This window comes from Typopeltis vanoorti, chromosome 10, assembly GCF_054136105.1.
Source record: "Typopeltis vanoorti isolate ZY-2024b chromosome 10, IOZ_Tvanoo_1.0, whole genome shotgun sequence".
Classification (NCBI taxonomy): Eukaryota; Metazoa; Arthropoda; class Arachnida; order Uropygi; family Thelyphonidae; genus Typopeltis; species Typopeltis vanoorti.
The window spans coordinates 133,281,967-133,302,393 of NC_143558.1; the positions used below are offsets into that span (position 1 = coordinate 133,281,967).

Here is a 20,427-nt window from a genome sequence, read left to right on the forward strand (position 1 = left end):
ATCACTTTTATCATCTTTGATTCGTTTTACAGTACTCTTTCCTCCATTTCTAAGATTATCTGATACTCCAGAATATCTGCTATCTTTCTGATATTTATCTTCTTTGTGTTTACCAAAGTATTCACATGACTTGTGGTTTGGCTAATTACATAGTGCTTCGCTTTCTGACATGTTTCTCCATATTCTTTAATCGCACAAGTCAGGATCTTTTAACATGCTTTCTTCATTTCCTTGATTGCCTCTAACTTGCTGAGTTCATCATGGAGTTCTAATTTTTCTATACTTATAGTCTACCTCACCACTTGCCTCTCTGGCTGGAACAATATATATTTTCTTTTCTTCAGGGTTTGCCACTGAATCTCTGGAGTTTGGTTTTTGTTTTCAAACTTTTTTTTTCTTTTTTTCTTTTTTTCTTTTTTTTTTTTCTTTCCTTTCCTTGAGTAATATTTGTATATTTGAGACTACAGTTCGCCATCTCTGAAAGATGTTGAACTTTTATTCTTTTTTATTTTTTTACGTTGCTCCCACCCTTGAAAGATTATTTGTAAACCTATAGTACATTTTGTACCGTGAATGGGATAGGAATTTTTTTATCACTTTTGTATTTTTTTCGTACTTTTCATTTATTTTTTACATTATTTTTAATTGTTTGATTTCTTTGATTGTTTTTAATGTCATGTGCTTCTAAATTCATATCAAAATCAAAAGAAAAGCAGGCAACACACACCTTTTAGCAGTGTTTTGGTATGGAATAGCATAATTTTTATCAACTGTAGTATTAGTACTAACATTTTCATAGTCACTAATGTTATTTTGATCTGCCTTCACAGTTTATCACTGACAGCTAGTAATGAAAGTATTAGGTTTAAATGTTCTCTTCCATTTGATTGTCAAGATCATATGGTGTGCAAAAAAAAAAAAAAAAAAAAAAAAAAAAAAAAAAAAGAAGAAGAAGAAATCGGTTTTCTTCATCCACATAAGGTTTCAGGATATACAAGGTTGAGGAAATACAAGGTTTTTATACTACACAGAATCAAGTTTTTTTCATCTTGGCAATTCAAAGTCCATTTTCAGTTCTTAAACTTGTCTGTTTCTTTAACAATCTGTTAAATTTAATGGATAAGACACAGCAAGAATAAAGCTATTAATTGTTATCATGAGTGTCAAATTTCTGATATGTACTCTCGGTGGGTTTCAGGATATGCAGATAGTGTGACATGCAAGGTTTACATCAGTACTGACTTCTTATTGACAATTTTCCAGGATTAATCTGTTTTCTGTTAGAACTCTGATATTTCCCTCTAAAACAGCATTTCTTACCGGATCAATCCAGCCTACATCTTAGTCTTCCTCTGGGTATTTTTTCCTCCATTCTTGTAACAGATATCTGTTTTGTTAACCTTTCATCTCCTATTCTGTTTAAATGAGATTAACCCTGAAATTAGATCATCTCACACATTTTTAAATGCTAACAAAGTCAGGTTTCTTCCTAATATACTGATTTTAATATGATTCTACCATTAATGCCATCTATTCATTCCTCTAATCTTTTTCAGAACTCTTAAAATTGATTTAAACACTGTCTTTTACAGTCCAAATCAAAAAATTAATTTCTTATTCAACATTTTCTTTGAGTAATCAAAGAAAATTTGTTGAATGATTTGCTATTTTAATTTATTACATAGAAAATAACTGTTACCAAATATGAATTAGCATCATCTAAATCTACGTACTTTGTAGATTATATAACCATGTAAACACATAAAAATGTAATAAAAATATAATAATAAAAATTATAAGAAATCTGTTATTTGAAAACATTCACAAAATTCACAAAATGAGAATAATTTTTAACGTGGTAAAAAATATTAGACTAATGCAAAAAAAAAAAAACCCACAAAAATTACAGTCAGAGGGAAACAACATGATAATTAGTACTTTGTTGTATCCCTCTTTAGCTTTTATGATTGTTCATAAATGGTTGGGCATATTATTTACTGGCAGTTCACGATCTTTATCAAAACATGCCCATATTGGCCTGCAGATTAGAAAAAAGTTCATTTTTGTCTTTTGGGGCAACTTTGTGAAGATGTTTCTTCATGATTCCCCACAAATTCTGAATGGGGTTTAAATATAGTGAGTTTGCCAGTCAAAGAATTACATTGATTTGCTTTTCTTTTAGCCTTCTAGTAGTAGTGTTGGAAGTGTGACAAGAAGCTGAGTCTTGCTGAAAAAGGAAATCGCCATCACATAAATCTTCTGATGCCAGTAATATAAAGTGCTCAAGAATTTCTTGGTACTTTGGAATTGACTCTTTCGTACACACAATACACAGCCTACCTGAACCCTCTATGGTCATGCAAGCTCGTACCATGACAGAGGTTTCAAATTTCACTGACGGTTTCATGCATTCTTTATCAATTGCTTCTTGCTTAAGATGTCAAACACATATCTCATAATGACCGTGACACACACACAAGACATAACTTTCATCACTAAAAAGTACCTCTTTCCAATCCTATTGATCCCACAACAGTCTCTACTTACACCATCATACTCTAGCTGCGTTTTGCTTGGAAATCATAAGTGGCTTCATCTTAGGCACAAACGATTTAAAACCTATTTTATGAAGTCATCTCAGCGTTGTAGATTTAGACACATTCACGCCTAGTTCTTTCCATCTCCTGTGAAAATATCTTGCACTTTGGAAGTGGTTTTTCTTCATGATATTCTTCAATCTCCTCTCATCTTTTGATGTAGTTATTATCTTTCGACTGCTACTGCAGCAATTATTTTGAAAACTCCAGTTATTAGAATACTGTCTCAATACCCTACTCACACTTGCTTGAACATTTCAATTCCTTAGCTATAAACTTTGAGTTTGGTCTTCTTTGTGTAAAGACACCGTATGAAACTTCTTATCTTCCAATAATGTCACTCATTCGACCTATGTGTAGCAAATGATTAACTGAAATCCACGTGAAACGATCCCTCACACATGAGTCTGTCCCACAGCTTTTTGACAGTATAGATGAATTTCTATACTGTCCTGAAAACCAATCAGAAAAATTTGGAATATTCTAATATTTTGAGCCATGTCAAAAATTATTCTGATTTTTTGAATGTTTTCAAATAACAGTTTACTTATAATTTTATTACCTTTTATGTTTTTCCATGGTTATATAATCTACTAAGTACATAGATTTATATAATGCTGATTCATATTTGGTAATAATTATTTTCTATGCAATAAATTAGAATTGCAAATTTTGTTAATGTGTTTTGACAGCTGTATCAGGGTTAAGTCTTAAATTTTCTTTGATTATTCTAATTTTTTGATTTGGAGGTGTGTGTGTGTGTGTGTGTGTGTGTGTGTGTGTGTGTGTGTGTGTGTGTGTGTGTATATATACTGCTAGTTTAATGTTTTGACTAATTTCTCTCTTATTTGATATAAATTATTCAGTTGACTTCATTCCATATCAGCTTTGCTACTTAATTGTGCTTAAATAGCTGAAATATTTTACTTGTTCTGTATATTCTCCATTCAGGATGCAGTTAATATTTTCAGTGTTCCTGCATGTTTTCATAGGTATCTGTCTTTCTATTGCCAGCCTGGCTGGCCGAGTGGTTAGCGTGTCCGCTCTCCAGTCAAGAGGTTTCAAATCCCATCGTGGTCATGGATGTTTGTGATTGTCTGTGGAGATACCAGTGGTGGTGGTCAGCGGTAGATGCCATTGGTGTAGTTGCGGTCAGTTGGTGGATTGTGAGTGGTGGAAGCAGAGTAGATGCCCTCCCTCGATGAGTCTTTGGACTCCCTGGAGGTGACAAATAATAATAATTTTCATACCAAATTTGTTTATTAAATTTTGTTAGAAATCCACAGATTTGTACTGGATTTATTTAACATTATAATGTCATCCTCGTAAAGTAAGTAAGAGCTAAGTTGAATGTCTCCAATTTTGATATCAGGTTTCATAATGCCACCTTCATCTATATAGATGATGAATAACAGTGGAGATGATGTGCTATTTGCTTACACCTCACTTAACATCTTTGTCTGCTCCCTTCATCATTTACACAATATGATTATAGTGTTGTGAACAGTATTTCTTTTGTCCTGTGCTTTTTCCAGATCTACAAAACTGAAATACAGATCCTTGTTATAGATTTCTTCACTGTTTGTTGTAAAGTAAAAATCGGACTGCTCCTGTTTGGTCTGAAATCAGCTTGTTCTTCTCAAACATTCCCTTCCACTATTTGTTTTAGCCTTTTCTACAGTGTTTGTATAAATATTAACTGCAGCAATTCCTCTAATATTTTTCACTGTTTTATTTTCCAGGGCTATGAATGCTCTACTCCAATCATCTGGAATTTGACCCTCTGACCCTGACAGTTTGCACTCCAGTCAGGCCTTCTGAAGAAGGTCCATGGATGAGTGACTAAGACATTATCAGGATGGAATGTTGACTATGGGGAGAGTGTTAAGGAATGCAAATTACAGTTTAGTTTAATATGAGGAAAAGAGGTGATATGATAGAGATGTTTAAGTTTGGAGATTTTATTGGATTAATGCATAGAGGATTATAAAAAGAGTAGTTGAGAGGAGTAGAACACTAGGCCATCCTGGGAAATTGTGTAAGAGCGTGGAAGGAAAAGAGTGCGAGGAGTAGATTTTTTATGTGGAGAATTTGAGTGAATGGAACATCTTATCAGAACATGTTAATGCAGGGATTTTTAAGGTTCATGATAAATATGTTATAAGTTGAATGAACTTCCCACGATAAGTCTGCTGACTCCATGGAGAGTGTGATGATGATTATTATTACTTTCATTTTTAGGTTTTTTGATGACTTTCTACCTAAAATACTGATATGTACTCCAGATTGCACTCCTTTTTCTACCACTGCAGTCAGTGGTGGTGGTGGTGTAGAAAATCACTGCTTTCTTGGTGCTTGTTTCATTTTGCAATCTTTCAAGATAATTACTCTAGACATCTATAATATCTTCAGTTTTCATGTCACCTTTATTATGTGTTAATTCTTTTACAGTAGTCTAATAATATTTAGTTTAATAACTAACAAATTTAGTTTAATAACAAATAGTTTAATATTTGTTAATAATTAAAATTATTAACAAATATTAAAATATTGCAGCATTTTAAATTTGGGAGACCATCTATGATATTTGGTTGGGAAGCACTGAGTTTTGAATTCTTTCCAGAGTGAACTTACCACATGAATTTTAATAGTAACTCAGCCTCTCTTCCAACATATCATCCACACAAAATCTGTGCAGATCAGTCAGAGATCCTATACACTGACAGACAATGGGGATGAGGATTAACTATGTTAGTCTAAGAAAATTAGGTTTATATAAGATGAGTTACTTGACTCACATTGCTTAGGATAATAAATACATAACAGCCATGTGTAATTTAAGGTATGTTTCAATTTAATTTTATCTATGAATTTGATATGGATATATATATATATCCATATCAAATGAGATTGTCATAGACCAGGCCTTGAACAGATACTACCCAAGTATTATGGGTAGTATAGTGGTGTATTACATATTCATGATAGCCATTCTTTAGTAATGGACCCATAAATATGCTTTAAAAAATTACCTTAATCTGAACTCAAGTTTATTGTACAGCACACTCAACAGGAACTTCGGTTCAATCTCAAAAATGCACATCATGTGTGATATGTATTCTTATCTTGTATATCTTCTTAATTACACATGGAAATCATTTACTATTTAACACAGTTCCCCGAAGATGCCAGCCAGCATATGTTAAATATTGGAAATCATTTTGTTTTTATTGTTTTGTCATGATTGCTCTGTTTATAAGTTACATAACTACATCAACAAATTTTAGCTGAGATTAAATTAATGGTTGTGGAAATTTCCACAAAAGTTAAGTGCATTTTGTCATGATCATTAAAGAAGCTGAAGTAGCATATAACCTGTTATTCTATGAATTTAACAATTATATATGATAAAAATATCTACTACTAAAGTATGTTACAACTTTTGTCAAGTCATTGCTGATATTTAAGATTAAAAGGAAATGAATGAGAAGGTAAAATATGAAGAGGAAAGTTTTTGCTGCACTACCATGTTTGAGTTATATAAGAAGTTGCTTCTCACAACTTGACACAAATGGTTCTTTGGCAAAGAGTTATGAGCAGTTCTGTGCCTTCAACCAATTAGACTGGCAGAGAGAGTTTAAAGGGAGGGGGGAGTTATTGTCAAAAATAATTTTTGATTCTGCCAAGAAAATTAATTTTTTTGTTTTATGCTAAAGAAAGCTGTAGCCACTTTATGGATTTTTGCAATGAAAGTAATTTATTTAAATTTTCCACTGAATGCATGTTACTGTTGTCTCATGAAAATAATTAAATATTGGTATGGATTTTGGTAAAGGTTTCTTAACTGCAATTGAGAACTCCTTATTGTTTAACATTAAGTTTTTAATTAAATGAATTTTGATAAATTTGGTTAATGATTAAATATAAGAATAAATTGTTTACCCAAAAATTATCAGTATATGGTTTCTTGCTATATAATATATCATTCAAGGATTTACAGGACATATTATGATGCTAGTTTAGTTTCCCATCAGAAATTTTAATCATTCTTCCAAAGAAAAAAAAATACAACACTATTTAGTGTTTATACTTTGAAATGCTGCTGTTTACCAATAGTGTTAACTTATAACTTAAGCTGATATGGCAGCAATCATGCTGAAGTAGGGAAAATAATGTATAGTCAGCATTTTTCATCTAAACTGCTTTATCGAAAATGCTGAACACATCAGCTCTTATCTATGGTAATTTTTCTATAAAACTAGCATAACAGATTTTATCTAAGTAAAAACATGGAGAACCAATTTCAAATGATCTCATTAAGTGAAGAGACTCTAAAAAAGTTGTGTGGGAACCCTGTAGTAATTTTACATAGACTACCTCAAGAAATTGTTGATGTTTTTACTGGTAAGTGTTTTAATTAGTTTAAACTTTTCTCAGTTTTAATGAATATTATACACATATTATTTCCTTTTATTTTATAATTTACTTTGCATTCATTTTGCATTTCTCTCCATTCAGCAAATTCTAAAATGATAATGGCAGAGAGAGAGAGAGCACATGCTACCATCAGGGGGCTTCAGGTTCCCTTTCCCTGGTGAATCTACCTCTTCATCCTCTACACAAGCTTAAATTTATAACATACACACTAAACTTTTATCATTGAGAATTATCATTATATAAAATTGCAATAAAAAAAGTACAATTTGGTTAGCTGTGTCTCAAATTGTCAGTACTCATTATCATTTATTATTCTTAACAAGATACTCTGAGAAGGTGAGAGAGTTTGATTCTTTTTTTTCTGAGGTTTCAGTTGGCTCTGTATTCCTGATAAAAGACATGGGAATTCTTTCTTTTACAGCATTCATAGTGAAGAATTTTTTTTTATTTATATTTTTGTATATATTTTATTTATTATTATTATTTTTCTATCAGAATCAGGCTAGGGTAAACGATTAACAAAGTATTTAGATTTATTTTACTTTTGTGTAGTGCAGTTTAACTTTTGTCCTGTGCATATTTATGTTTTCCTGATGATGACCTCTACAGAGGTCAAAATGTTGAGTGTTATTTTCTTAATTATAAGAAGTAATTACAACAACATGTGTGTTTTTGTCTTCATAAATTCTTCACTGTGACACTGGAATGTCCTGCTGTGGACATAGTGGAATGGACTACTGTGGACATAGAATTTAACTGGCTGTTCTCAAACACATAGATTTAATGATGAGAGCATTTCAGAAATTCTGAAAATGGTTCAGCAGTATTGGTATATCACATTATTGTCTGGATGATTAGTGATGAGCATTCCTTGTTAAGGTTATGACTATCACTAAGACCATGAAGTATAATTTACCTTATCTAATAGTTGCATGTCTGCAATAGTAGTTGGCAAACTAAGAATAAATGACTTACGTTTGCTGACGATATCGATCTTCTGGCAGAAAGTGAAGGAGAATTACAAGAGATAACCAGCCGTGTTTTCGGAACATTAAGAACTATATGGATTATACATAAACCTACAAAAAACAATGATAACCTCAAAATCAGACATTGAATTCTTAAAGATACAAATTGGCAATAAGCAAATTGAGAATGTAAAGGAGTTCACTTATCTATGAAGCATGTTGAGTCAAGATGGTCATTCAAAAACCGGCATTAAATACTAAATTGCTAAGGCAATCATGGCCCTACAGAAGTTAAACCATTGTAGGGAGATAACAGAATAGCAATCACAACCAGACTAAGACTAATTGACACCTTGGTGAATTCTGTTCTCTTGTATGGTTGTGAGGCCTGGACTTTATTGAAGAAAGATGAGAGGAGACTCCTGTCTTTTGAAATGAAAACGTACAGAAGACTTTTGAAAATTCCCTATATTGCTCACAAAACCAATGAAAATGTCCGAAAACTGATCGATTCAATAGATGGTAGAAAAGGGGAAAATATTCTGACAGTCATCAGAAGAAGACAGATGAAATGGTTCAGACATGTGGCGAGGGCTAATGGCATTACAAAGCAAGCACTAGAAGGAATCATTCCGGGATCAAGGGTTAGGGGCCGACCTCGATTAAAATGGACTGATAACATCAAAAAATGGACAAATTCCTCCCTTTCTCAACTGACATCAAGAACAAGAGACCAAGACTTGAGGAGGCTAGCAAATCACTTAAAAGCCATGAATGACCCAACGGTTCATTTAGGACTATGGGATAACAAGAACAGTTGCATGTGGTTGTTCTGGGTTTTTGAGAAGGAAAATCTAACTTTCCGAGACATAATCACATGCTTCCTGTCATAGGACCAAATATTCTACATAAACGGTATTTCCTAATACCGTTTATGTAGAATATTTAGGAAATAATTTGAAGGAAGATGTTCCAGTTGTTTGCTGATAATGCAAAATTAGGTAGGTAGGGTAATAGTTAATCAGGGCGATGTAGAGAGCTTGCTAGATGATTTAAATAAGTTCGCATTATGGGCAAAACATAATGAATATCAATTTAATGTGGAAAAAGTGTAAAGTTATGCATTTTGTCAACGATTACAAGCTGTGTACCACATTGATGGAACTGTACTCCAGGAAATTGCTGAAGCCAAGGATATGGGGGTAGTAGTAGACAGAGTTAAAGTTTAAAGGGCATATTCCTAAATTAGCCAGGGTAGCTCACAGGATTACTTGGTTATTTAAGAACACCTTAAAAAGCAGGGATAAGGGATTCATCATTCCTCTTTATAAAGCCTTGATATGACCGCATATAGATTATTGTGCGCAGGTCTGGTCATTCAGGTTTCTTGGGAATGAGAAAGTGGTGGAGAGGATCCAGAGGTGAGTGACCAAGAGGTAGAGTGGTCTGTGGAATGCTTCCTGTGAGGATAAATTGAAGGTTTCTGGGTTGCAAAGGTTGGTTGATAGAAAAAAAGGGAGATATAATAGAAACATTTAAGTTATTTAAAGGATTTTATAGGATTGATGCAGGGGAAATGTTTCAGAACTTGCTAGAGAGGACTGAATCAGAGGTCATCCATGGAAGTTGAGTGAGAGTGTAGTTATCAAGGATGAGAGGACCAGATTTTTTGCTTAGAGAGTGGTGAATGAATGGAATGAGTTGCTAGAGTCAGTTTTTGCTTTGCCAGTTAATGGTTTCAAGGAGAGGTACAATAGGTATTGTGTTGACTCTTAGGACTCCATGGAGGTGTCTGTTCAGTGATAATAATAACATGCGAAGGGTGTTGAGAATAGCTGTATCACCTTTGCTTCATAATTATTTCTCTGATGGATTTAAATCTGGGTCTTAAAAAATCAAGTGGCATGTTCTGTTTCGAATGCAGAAGAACACTTCTGTGTTCTTCCACATTCTGTTGGAATGTGGGAATGAAAGAACAGCATTTGGTTTGGTTACAAGTAGTTCCATAAAAAAGAAATTGGTTACTGGTAATGAAACATCTTCAAACCAGAACCCAAACAGAATCAAATAGAAATATGGTAGCACTGCAATAAATAGAAAGCAATCTTCTACACATCTACAGACTGAAGGAAGTTACAACATGTTATTATTATTGTTCTCATATTGAGGTATTCACTGCATGCACTTTATTAGACATTTACTGAATGTCACATAATATGAATTTTCCATTCACCAAATTAATTGATAATATTTCTATATTGCTAGTGAGGTAGCCACAACAGGAGCATTTAAATTAGAGGCCTGAAGTAGCTTGAAGAAGTTCCATATTTGGTCTCTAGAGCAGGGTTTCTGGAGTATGTAAAAAATAAATTAAAAAATATGTGAATTTGATTAAAAAAAATGCAAAATCCTTTACATCATGCTGGTCCCATTCCTGAATAAATAAACAAGAGTTGAGCAAAAAGGCCAGCTACTCATCCTGGTATTAAAAAAAAAAAAAAGTACTTTGCTATGGAAATGACATCCCTTACTGAAAGCTCTTATGAGAAACTTTGGCATTGAGGAATACAATAGAAAATTTGGACAAACACCAAAAGAGAAAAATTATTAGGGAGGAGGGAAAAAAAACTGTTGGAATATGAGAATGATGTATGAAATATCAAAAGCAGCCAATATAGTCAAAACAAAATGAATGACTACAAGGTTGAAATACCCAAAGTCCCTGACTTATGCAAGAGTTACTTTATGTGCAATACGAATTTTACATAAGTTGGATTTAACCCTGTCACCCCTTAATCACATCCTGTTGCTTACATGTATATAGTGCACACTGAAAGTTTAGTATATAATTATTAACACAAAAAAGTATAAATAGTAACAGAAAATGAAAACAAAAACTGTAATTTTGCTATTGAACCTCTTCTGTATGAAATTTTCAAGAGATAACTGAACAGAGGTTTCTTTCTTCTTTTCATAAAACTTGTTAACAGCTTCATTTATTTCTCTTGTTTAAAATCACGGGGCATTAGGATCCATCCTCTGATTGCTTTGTCCTATTTTAAAATTTCATTGTAATAGCGACAGTGTTATATAACTGTGTTAATAACAGAATGGGCATTATCATGGAAATTATTACGAGGATAGAAAGATTTCAATTTTGTGCTCGTCCAGTTCACACCCATCAATGTGTGCAAAGATGTCTTTATATGTAAGGCACTTAAGAAGAACAGATTTGCAAGCTGTGCCACACAGACAACAGACAAGATTATACAAAAATGCATGCGGATGGATTATTATGTTTGTACATGAATACTAGGAGTATCCGAAACAAAAGGGTAGTGTTTGTTACTTTGGTCAATATGTTGGGACCTCAGATTGTAGGCATTAGAATCAGCCATACTAACTGTATCTAGTGCAGTGTTTCTCAACGTGGGGCAATTTGAAAATGTACATGTACATATTTATGTTATACTTTTTCAGAACTTGACTGACTATTATGCTGGGGGGGGACATCAAAATATTTGAGACATTGAGGTGGGGCATGATCCAAAAAATGTTGAGAAACACTGATCTAGTGGTAAAGGATACAATATTCTTAGGAAGGATAGACAGGATAGGAGTGAGCGGGGGTGCTAATGATATTGGATGACCTGAATTCAGTTAGTGTTAAGACCTATGATTGTAATACTAGTAACAGTTTTTCATATGGCATTAAGTTTGAAGCCATCTGGTGTAAGGTGGAATCTAACAAGAATCCAATACATAGTGGGGTGTTGTCACAGATCTCCAGGAGAAATGCAAACATTGATGGGTAGCAGTAAAATTTCATGAGAAGAATGAAACTGAATTTATTAAGCTGTTACAGGACAACTTCCTCAAGCAGTGTAACAGAAGGCACTCAAGGTAAAAAAAAAAGTGTTAGATTTGATTACAGTGTTAGTGTGTTTCAGTTAAAGATGTACTGTAACTATTCTGCCTCTGATTGATGGCAGTGATTATTCACTCACTTGGGAAGTGGCTAAGTTCATGAATGTTCCATTCAGGAAAAGTTACATGCTGATATACAAAACAGGAAATTATGAATAACTTAAAAGTGTATACTGGGTTCAATCCAATGGCATCAGTTGTATGGGAAGCATTCAAAAAATACTTAAATGATGCAATATCAGAATGTGTCTCCCAAGAGTTGGAAGAAAAAGAAAACAGAACAACTGATCTCCAACACAGTTTTCCTTAAGGAAAACTGTTGGAGATCAAAGCACAGAATTAGATGGACAGAGGTAGATGACAAGTTGGTATGTTTAGAGCTAGACTGTAAACAGATGTTGACTGAGTTACTTGAGTGTTTATTAGTTTGGATGATAGTAGCCAATTCAGGTAAAAACTGCACCTCTAAAAGCATTGATAAAAGATCTTTGGTATATGCAGAAATAGAATGTCTGTGAGAAAGCAGTTTGTGTGAATTTCTGACAGAGGGGGGTTGCCAATTAACTGGAGCCCTCTTCTAGGTACCACCCCAGCACTTTTAGGGAGGTTGTTGGTGAACCATCTCATTTGTGGGAATGCTATCCCAGGGCAGGATGAATTTGAGATTTATACAGTGTTAGGAATTGTACAGGTGAAATCCTGTACAATGAGGGGAGGCAAAGTGTATTCTTGCATGAAGTAAAAGGAGATTGTGTTTTGGTGGTATTGAAGTTGACAAGGTTGTCCTAATCCCACTGAAATATGGCAAGGGGATTAATATTTAAGAGTTTGTACTTTGGGATATATGAGTGCTCTGAGTTTATTAAATGAAAAAAAGAAGAATGGAGAGGGTCATCAATAAATGGACAGGATTTGAAGTTAGTGTTAGGTCATTTATGAATAGGAGAAAGAGTGTGGATAAAAATGTAGAACCCTGTGGAGCTCCAGCAGTGGTGGGGAAATTTAAAGAAAGGAAGCCATCCACTTCAACACTTGCTGAATGATCAGACAAAACATTGGAAATCTAGTTGCAGAGGATGAGCATCAGATCATAAGACTAATTTGACAACTTGGGATTTATGCCAGACTCAGATACCTTAAAAATGTTGATAGTGACAATGGGAGTTTCCAGTAAACCTTACCATAGGCAGTCTGTATATGGATGATGCTGGTAAGAGATATGCTGTGGATTGAGAGTAGTGGAATCCACACTGGAGGTCACTGATTAACTAGTAGGCTTCCAGGTGGTAAAGGACTTTTGATGGTTGATGATTTACATCATGACTTACTATTGATGACTTTTTGATAGAAGTAATGTGAATGCAATGGGACAATAGTCTGATGGCTGGCTTTTATCTCCTTTCTTAGGGTCGATTGAATATAAGCTTGTTTCCATGCAAGGTGGATGCCAGATGAATACTAAAATTCTAAAGCTTGTATAGGATGGGCATTAATTAGGAGCACATGATTAGGATTCTCCTGATGTCTTTCTCATGAAATACTAGAAGAGACATGCAATGAGCATATCTTGGTTAAGTCGGAGATACTATTCTCTTGATCATTTGTGCAGAAGTTGAAGAATGATTCCAGGAGATGAGCCTTGTCTTTGAATAATATTACCATCATTCAAAGACAAGGAGAAAGAGTGTTATCCATAGTATCATGCGTGTGTGTGTGTGAGAGAGAGAGAGAGAGATAGAAATATGGAAACATCTGTGCCAAAGTGATGCCTAGTGGCTTTGGTGAGAAATAAGAAAGCGAAATTTTTTGCATTCTACGGTGTGGTTTGAGCTAGGATGCTGGAGTTATAGTTTAGACTCACTTGCAGTATGTGGAATTCTTTCTTTTGATGTAACTTGCCTTTGGAGAATCATGGTTTGGACAGTGGTATAAGGTTTTGAATGAATAATAAGCAGTCAAAGAAAAGGAAGAATAAAAATTGTAGAGGTCATTCCATTTGGTACTGTTGTAGCACCAGTGGATAAGTGCTGTAGAGAAAATGTGTGAAAGAAATGTAATCACATGTCTTGAAGTGGCAACCACAAGCCATAGCAGCCATTTGTACATTAGGTGACTGATCTTCAAAATCTAGTTTAATTTACCACTAAGAGTTTAGTTGATTATTACTCCCATTTGGGGAGGATATGCTTCATACTCATTCAGTTTTAATGAAGCCCTGTGGTTTGGGAAGACTTGGGTTTGAATCCCAACCAGGATAGAGAACTTCACCTGTACTATTCATTGGAAGTGCATTCCAATTTTCAAAGAATTTTCATCCCACATCCAGGCAAATTAGCCAGGAGAACAATTTACACACACACACACACAAATATATATATATATATATATATATATTTAGCCATATGACTCTAATCACCTTATCCTAAAATTTTGTTTTGAAGCTGAATTGGGTGGTTCATGAGCCTTGTACTGTGGATGAATATTATTACAGTAATACCCCACCTTATGATGCTTTTCATTTATGACCAGTGTCCATTTATATGATGCTTTTCAGTTATAATCATTGCCCAATTATAAGCTGCTGCATTCACTCATATGACAGTTTTAGCAACATGATGATGCCTTGAATCAATTGATAAGTAGTATTTGTGAACTCAGTTTATTTAAAAACATTATTGCTTGATACATATCTCTGTCTTTAGGTGTTTCACTGTGAATTTTAAGTCATTTATTTATTTTATTGTTGTTAATAATGCCAGATAGAAATTCAAAGTAAGAAAGCTGTTGCTCTCACAAAAAAAAAAACAGGTAAATCTATTAATGTTACATGCTAAATTTAAAATTATGAAGTTTGGTGATGATGTTGTACTGAACATTGACATAGGCTGTAGGCTAAACTAACCTAACATCTCTGTTACAGTTGTTAAAAACAGATGATGTTCTAAATGAAGTGAAAGTGCTACACTACTTAATACTTCAGTTATCCATAAATGTGACAGTCTTATTGCTGAAATGAAAAAAAAAAAAAATTTAATGGCGTAATTAATGAGACAAATGGTTGGTTATCTTAAGGCAAAAATCAGTTGCAAAAATTATTCTAAATCAGATTTAAATAAATGCTGCATTTATATTATTTCACACATATATGATGCTTAAAAACGTTATTAAACTATTAATTTATAAGTGAAAGGTGGGGAGGTAGTGATTCATTATAAAATGAAATTCACTATCCGACAGTGGTCTACAACCTAATGTGTCATAGGATTAGGGTATGCATGTTTGGCAGCAGTACTAAACTCTTCATGAAAACAGGCCAGACCACAAAGAGGTTAGGATTGGTAGTTGACTTGAAGTACAATATAAACGTGTGTATGTATAGATGTAGTTATTAAATGCTATTTCCCTTTTTTTTTAAAGGGCTGTTGGGGATCATTCATTTGAAAGAAAGAAATTTGCAGGTACACAAAGGAAGAAAGTTTATCAAAATTATATGTTGCAGTAATTCTTCTTGGACTAGATGGAATTGAATAAAATTTGGAATTTATGATGTACATAAGAAATTGTTCATGTGATTGAATTTTGGTTTTGGTTGTATCATTTTTGTTAGCAAAATGATTTGAATTGATATTAATAATTCCATGCTGGCTAAAGTTTCATGAAATTTGAAAATTTGGATCTGTAGTAAAATGTGTGGAACCATTTTGATTTGACTACATTCATATATTTTTTATGGCAAAATTAGCCAAAATACAATTTATCTAGAGCAGGGATTCTCAACCCATGGTACGCATACCACTGGTGGTATGTGAGCAGATTTGCTTACTGATACATCTAATATCTTGAATTAAATATTGTGGTACGCCACTGGAAAAGATTAAGAATCCCTGATCTAGAGTATAGAGAAGCCCAATATGGGTTAACACATTATATTCTATAATTTTTGACACTCGTTGGATTTTACAAAAGTATCACCACTCAATTGAGTTCTTTGAATAATATATCACAGACATCATGATAGCTCTTGTGAAAAGTGTAGAAATATTGCCATTTGAAAATTCAACTCTGAACATCTTGAGACTATATGTAATCATTTAAGAGCTACCAACTGTGATGTGTGTTTTGCTATGTTGCTGTGCTGTTATGTTCTTCTTCTTTAGCTTGCTGTGAACCTCTAAGGTTCTTTGCTGCAAGTACCACCTTCTTCCATTCCTGTCTTGACCTCTTTCATTCCAGTCCTGGATTCTCATCTCAGCCAAATCTTTTTTTGGATATTACTCCCAGTGCAAGATAAATGTCTGATATAAAGCAACCTCCAGGTTGCTTTATATCAGACATTCATCTTGAATGCCTGTTTAGGCATTCTTTCCACATGTCCAAGCCAATTGAATCTGCAAGCTCTTGATATCATTATTAAGTGAGAAGCAAGCTGTGGAAAAATTTCACAGGTGAATAATAAAAGCAATATCAGGATTGTGGAATACTGACTATGAAGAGAGGTTAAAAGAATGTAAATTAGATGCTAGTCAAGAGGGGCTATATGATTGAGATATATAAATTGCTAAGGGATGCTTATCAAATAGACCGAGGATATTTTTCAAAGGGTTGAAGGAGGAAAGGAGATAGAGACAAAGTCATTCTTTGAAGTTGTATAAAGGTCTGGTGCATAAGAGAGTGTGGCATGACTTTTTTGCATAGACAGTGGCTGGTGAGTGGAATTTATTATCAAATGAGATGGTGAGTGCGCAGACATTGAACCAATTTAAGATGAGGTATGATAAACATTATCTCTGTTGGAATGCATCTTATTGTTGCCTCCTTTGATGAGTCTTGACCCCACGAGGTGTTTGTATAATAATAATAATATAATAGTTATTCATAAAAATCAATATATAAGTGTATCCATGCTGTTCAAACTTCATTCTTCAAAATGTCAACTGTATATACAAAGAACCAGGAGACAGGGTACAAAGTAATCCAGTTGATTTCTTAAAATTTCTTGATCAGTTTAGCACATTAATTTTTCTGGAATCGAGTACATAATTTAAATGGATTAAAATTTCCTTTCAGCGATTTCTTACTCGAAATCCAATATCTTTAAGCATGTTTTTTTTCGCAGAAACTCAAGTTTCTCAATCCACATACAGGCAAATCTGATGAACACTTAGGCTGAAAAGACCCAGGTCTTTTCAACAAAGGGCTCATCTGTCCATCTGAGCTATGGGGGCTCTTTAATCCTTTAACCAAGTGTAACTAAACAATATTTGCATGTGAAGTAGATTCATGACTAGGCTACCTGTGTACAGAGGCTTTCGACGTCACACCAGTTGCCTCAGTATTCCATAATGCAAAGTACACTTCTTTTCAGATGTGTATATTGCTATGTGTTATGAGAATATTGCCCAAACAGGTTTTAACCTTTGAGGTCTCATCATTTGGAGGCAGACTCAATGTTGAATTAATGCAGAAGTCACATGATTTCTGGATGCAAGTAGCAAAAAAAAGAGTATCTTCTTATTATTTAAATATTAACACACACACACCAGGGAGGGGCTGGCCCCCCCTGGTGTGTGTGTGTGGAAAGTTTTTTACCTTGGGTATAATATATGTTAAAGATACAAAGTTATTTTAAATATAAACCTAGTTTTTTACTCCATTTCCCAAGTAGGCAAACAGACAAGTCAGTCAAGTTTGCACCTGCAAGTGTTGCAAGTCTAGCTGACCCTGCACGTAGTGCAAGTCCAAGGCAACTCGTGGTAAAGGTAGAATAAGCTCTGATCACTATTCTTAATATTTACCCTTAATGCAAAGCACATCTCCTGGAGGAGATGTATGATGCTATGTATTAAAGGCAAGGGGCCACTACCCAGACCGGTTTCGACCTAATAAGGTGCTTTGACCTTAAGCACCCTATGGTAATTTGTGTTGGTAAAATATTTATTAGCTCTGCATTACTTAAAACTTAGTATTTCTTAGTCTGGCTCCCACTGATGAAACCTCAATAAAGGTGGAAACCGGTCTGGGCAGTGGCCCCTTGCCTTTAATACATAGCATCATACATCTCCTCCAGGAGATTTGCATTAAGGGTAAATATTAAGAATAGTGATTAGAGCTTATTCTACCTTTACCACGAGTTGCCTTGGACTTGCACTATGTGCAGGGTCAGCTAGACTTGCAACATTTGCAGGCATGTCTGTTTGCTTACTTGGGAAATGGAGTAAAAAACCAGGTTATATTTAAAATAACTTGGTACCTTTAACATATATATATCAGAATTTTTGAAATTCTGATGAACCACACTAATCTCAACAATAATGGTGGCATAAAAATTCCAAGAATTTGGATGGCACATATTCAGCCTACTTAGTATCTAGCATAAGGACTTGAAACAATTTTCAGCTTTTATTGGAAACTGTTCCATACCAATTGGTTGAAATCTATATATGTAATCACAGTTTTTATATACACACACACACACACACACACACACACACACACACACACACACACAACATGTATAAAACATGTTGCTCTCCAGCCCAATTTAATTTTGTACCTTAAAAAAAAAAAAAAAATCAGCCTTTTTATTCCCGTATACGGGAGTAGGCGAGGCCATTTAGCCCTATCTAACTTTTGGAGACTGAGTGGACAGTTCAACACCGGCACCAATCAGAGATAGATGGCCCAAGGCTATCACCAATTAAGCGGTACACAGTGAAGAGAGACGACTCAAATGTGCCGCCATCTCGTGGTCCCTAACACAGTATATTTAATGTCTGAAATAATGTGGATTCTATGGTCGATTTTCTTGAGTTTACGGGACAAAAAAACCGAGTTTTCAGGAGGAAAAACCTGCTTGCCCATGCCAGAGATCAACTAACTCGGGGAACCTATCGAAAAAAAGGCTTAGAAAAATTTCCTCTGGTCGCCGACTAGACTTGAAACCAAGTCTTCCTTCATGCGGCCAAGCACCGTGGTGTGCAAATGTCATAGCCACTGAGCTACACAGAATCTAGCTTTGATGTGGTAAAAGTTTTTTTTTCACCAGACCAGGGTAATAATTGTTGTAACAGTTGGTCAGTAACTTTAACAAACCATGTAGATTGTAGTGCAGCTTGTTTCTCTGTATATATATATATATATATATATATATATATATATGTATGCTCCAGATGATGACCTTGATATGAAAGTTGAAACGTCAAGTTTCATTTTGGTTTATATTAAACTAAAGTTTTGCTCTAACACAGTAGTTTTCTCCTTAATTTTCCATAACATATTCTGATCACCGTGTAAGCATGAAAAAAAGGATATGGAGTAATTACTTCAAAAAATTGCTAAATGAAACAAGCAATGATGACAGCACAGTAGTAAAAAACACTGACCAGGCATGCAGTCAGGAATACATATCCATTCCTGAAGTAGAAAAAGTCATCAAAAGCCTGAAATGTGGAAAGGCACCAGGAGTGGATGATATTCGACCAGAAATGCTGAAGTATGGTGGTATAAGAGTCTTACAGTGGCTGCACGGCATAGTTCAGAAAGCCTGGACAGAGGGACGAATTCCTCTGAGAAATGGTTGAGAAGAATTGTGGAGGAGAAGCTTGGTGAAGAACAAGCTGGATTCAGGCCAAATAGAGGCTGTCAGGATCAGATTTTTACTTTATGACAGATAGTTGTGAAATCATGGGAATATAACAAAGATCTGTATATAAGTTTTGTCGATTTGGAAAAGGCATATGACAAGGTGCCAAGAGAGAAGCTATTCAAAACGCTACAGTTATATGGTGTTAATGGGGCATTATATCAAACAATACTTAGTCTTTATTTGAGTGGTAAGTCAGCAGTTAGAATTGAAGGAAGTGCAGGAAGGTGATTTAATGTTAAATCTGGTGTGAGACAAGGATGTTCATTATCCCCTGCTTTATTCATTATCTATATGGATCACATTATGAAGGAAAGTGGTATTAAACCAGATATCAAAATTGGAGGTTTTAATCTCAGCTCTTTGCTTTATGCAGATGATGTTATACTTCTAAATAAATCTACTACAAGTCTGCAAGATTCTCTGACTAAATTGAATAAATGTTGTAATAGATATGGTATGAAGGTCAGCATTACAAAGATAATGAAAATAGGCAGAAACATTGAAAATATCAACTACATTGTAAATGGAGAGCGTTCAGAACAAGTAAAACATTTCGGCTACTTAGGCACAATTTTCAGTGAAGACGGTAAGTTAAATATGGAAATAGACAACAGAATCAACAAAGCTGGTATGGTAGGAAGTCAACTGAATAAATTTTTATAGAATAAGAGAGAAATTAGCTGTATACAAGACAGTGTTTAAAGCAATTTTAACTTACAGATCTGAGAGCTACGTTAGAAGTAAAACACTTGACCAAAGACTAGATGCTGCAGATATGAGAGTCCTGAGAAAGATTAGGGGCATGAACAGATTGCATCAATGGCAGTATCATAATAAAAATGAGGATATTAGT

General features: G+C 34.3%; 1 protein-coding gene across 6 annotated transcripts in view; it reads left to right on the forward strand.

Moving 5' to 3' along the window:
• Nucleotides 1-20,427, forward strand: part of LOC150102804 (uncharacterized) — a 271,397-nt gene that overhangs the window by 196,984 nt on the left and 53,986 nt on the right. For 3 of the 6 annotated variants that reach the window (XM_090399129.1, XM_090399128.1, XM_090399132.1), the window contains one exon: nt 6,860-7,001. The exons of 1 other annotated variant lie outside the window; for it this stretch is intronic. In XM_090399129.1, coding sequence (XP_090255255.1) covers nt 6,860-7,001 — 142 coding nt within the window. Of the gene's footprint in view, nt 1-4,339; nt 4,461-6,859; nt 7,002-15,346; nt 15,464-20,427 lie in introns of those variants that run through there. 2 more of the 6 variants (XM_090399134.1, XM_090399133.1) reach the window with 2 other exon arrangements.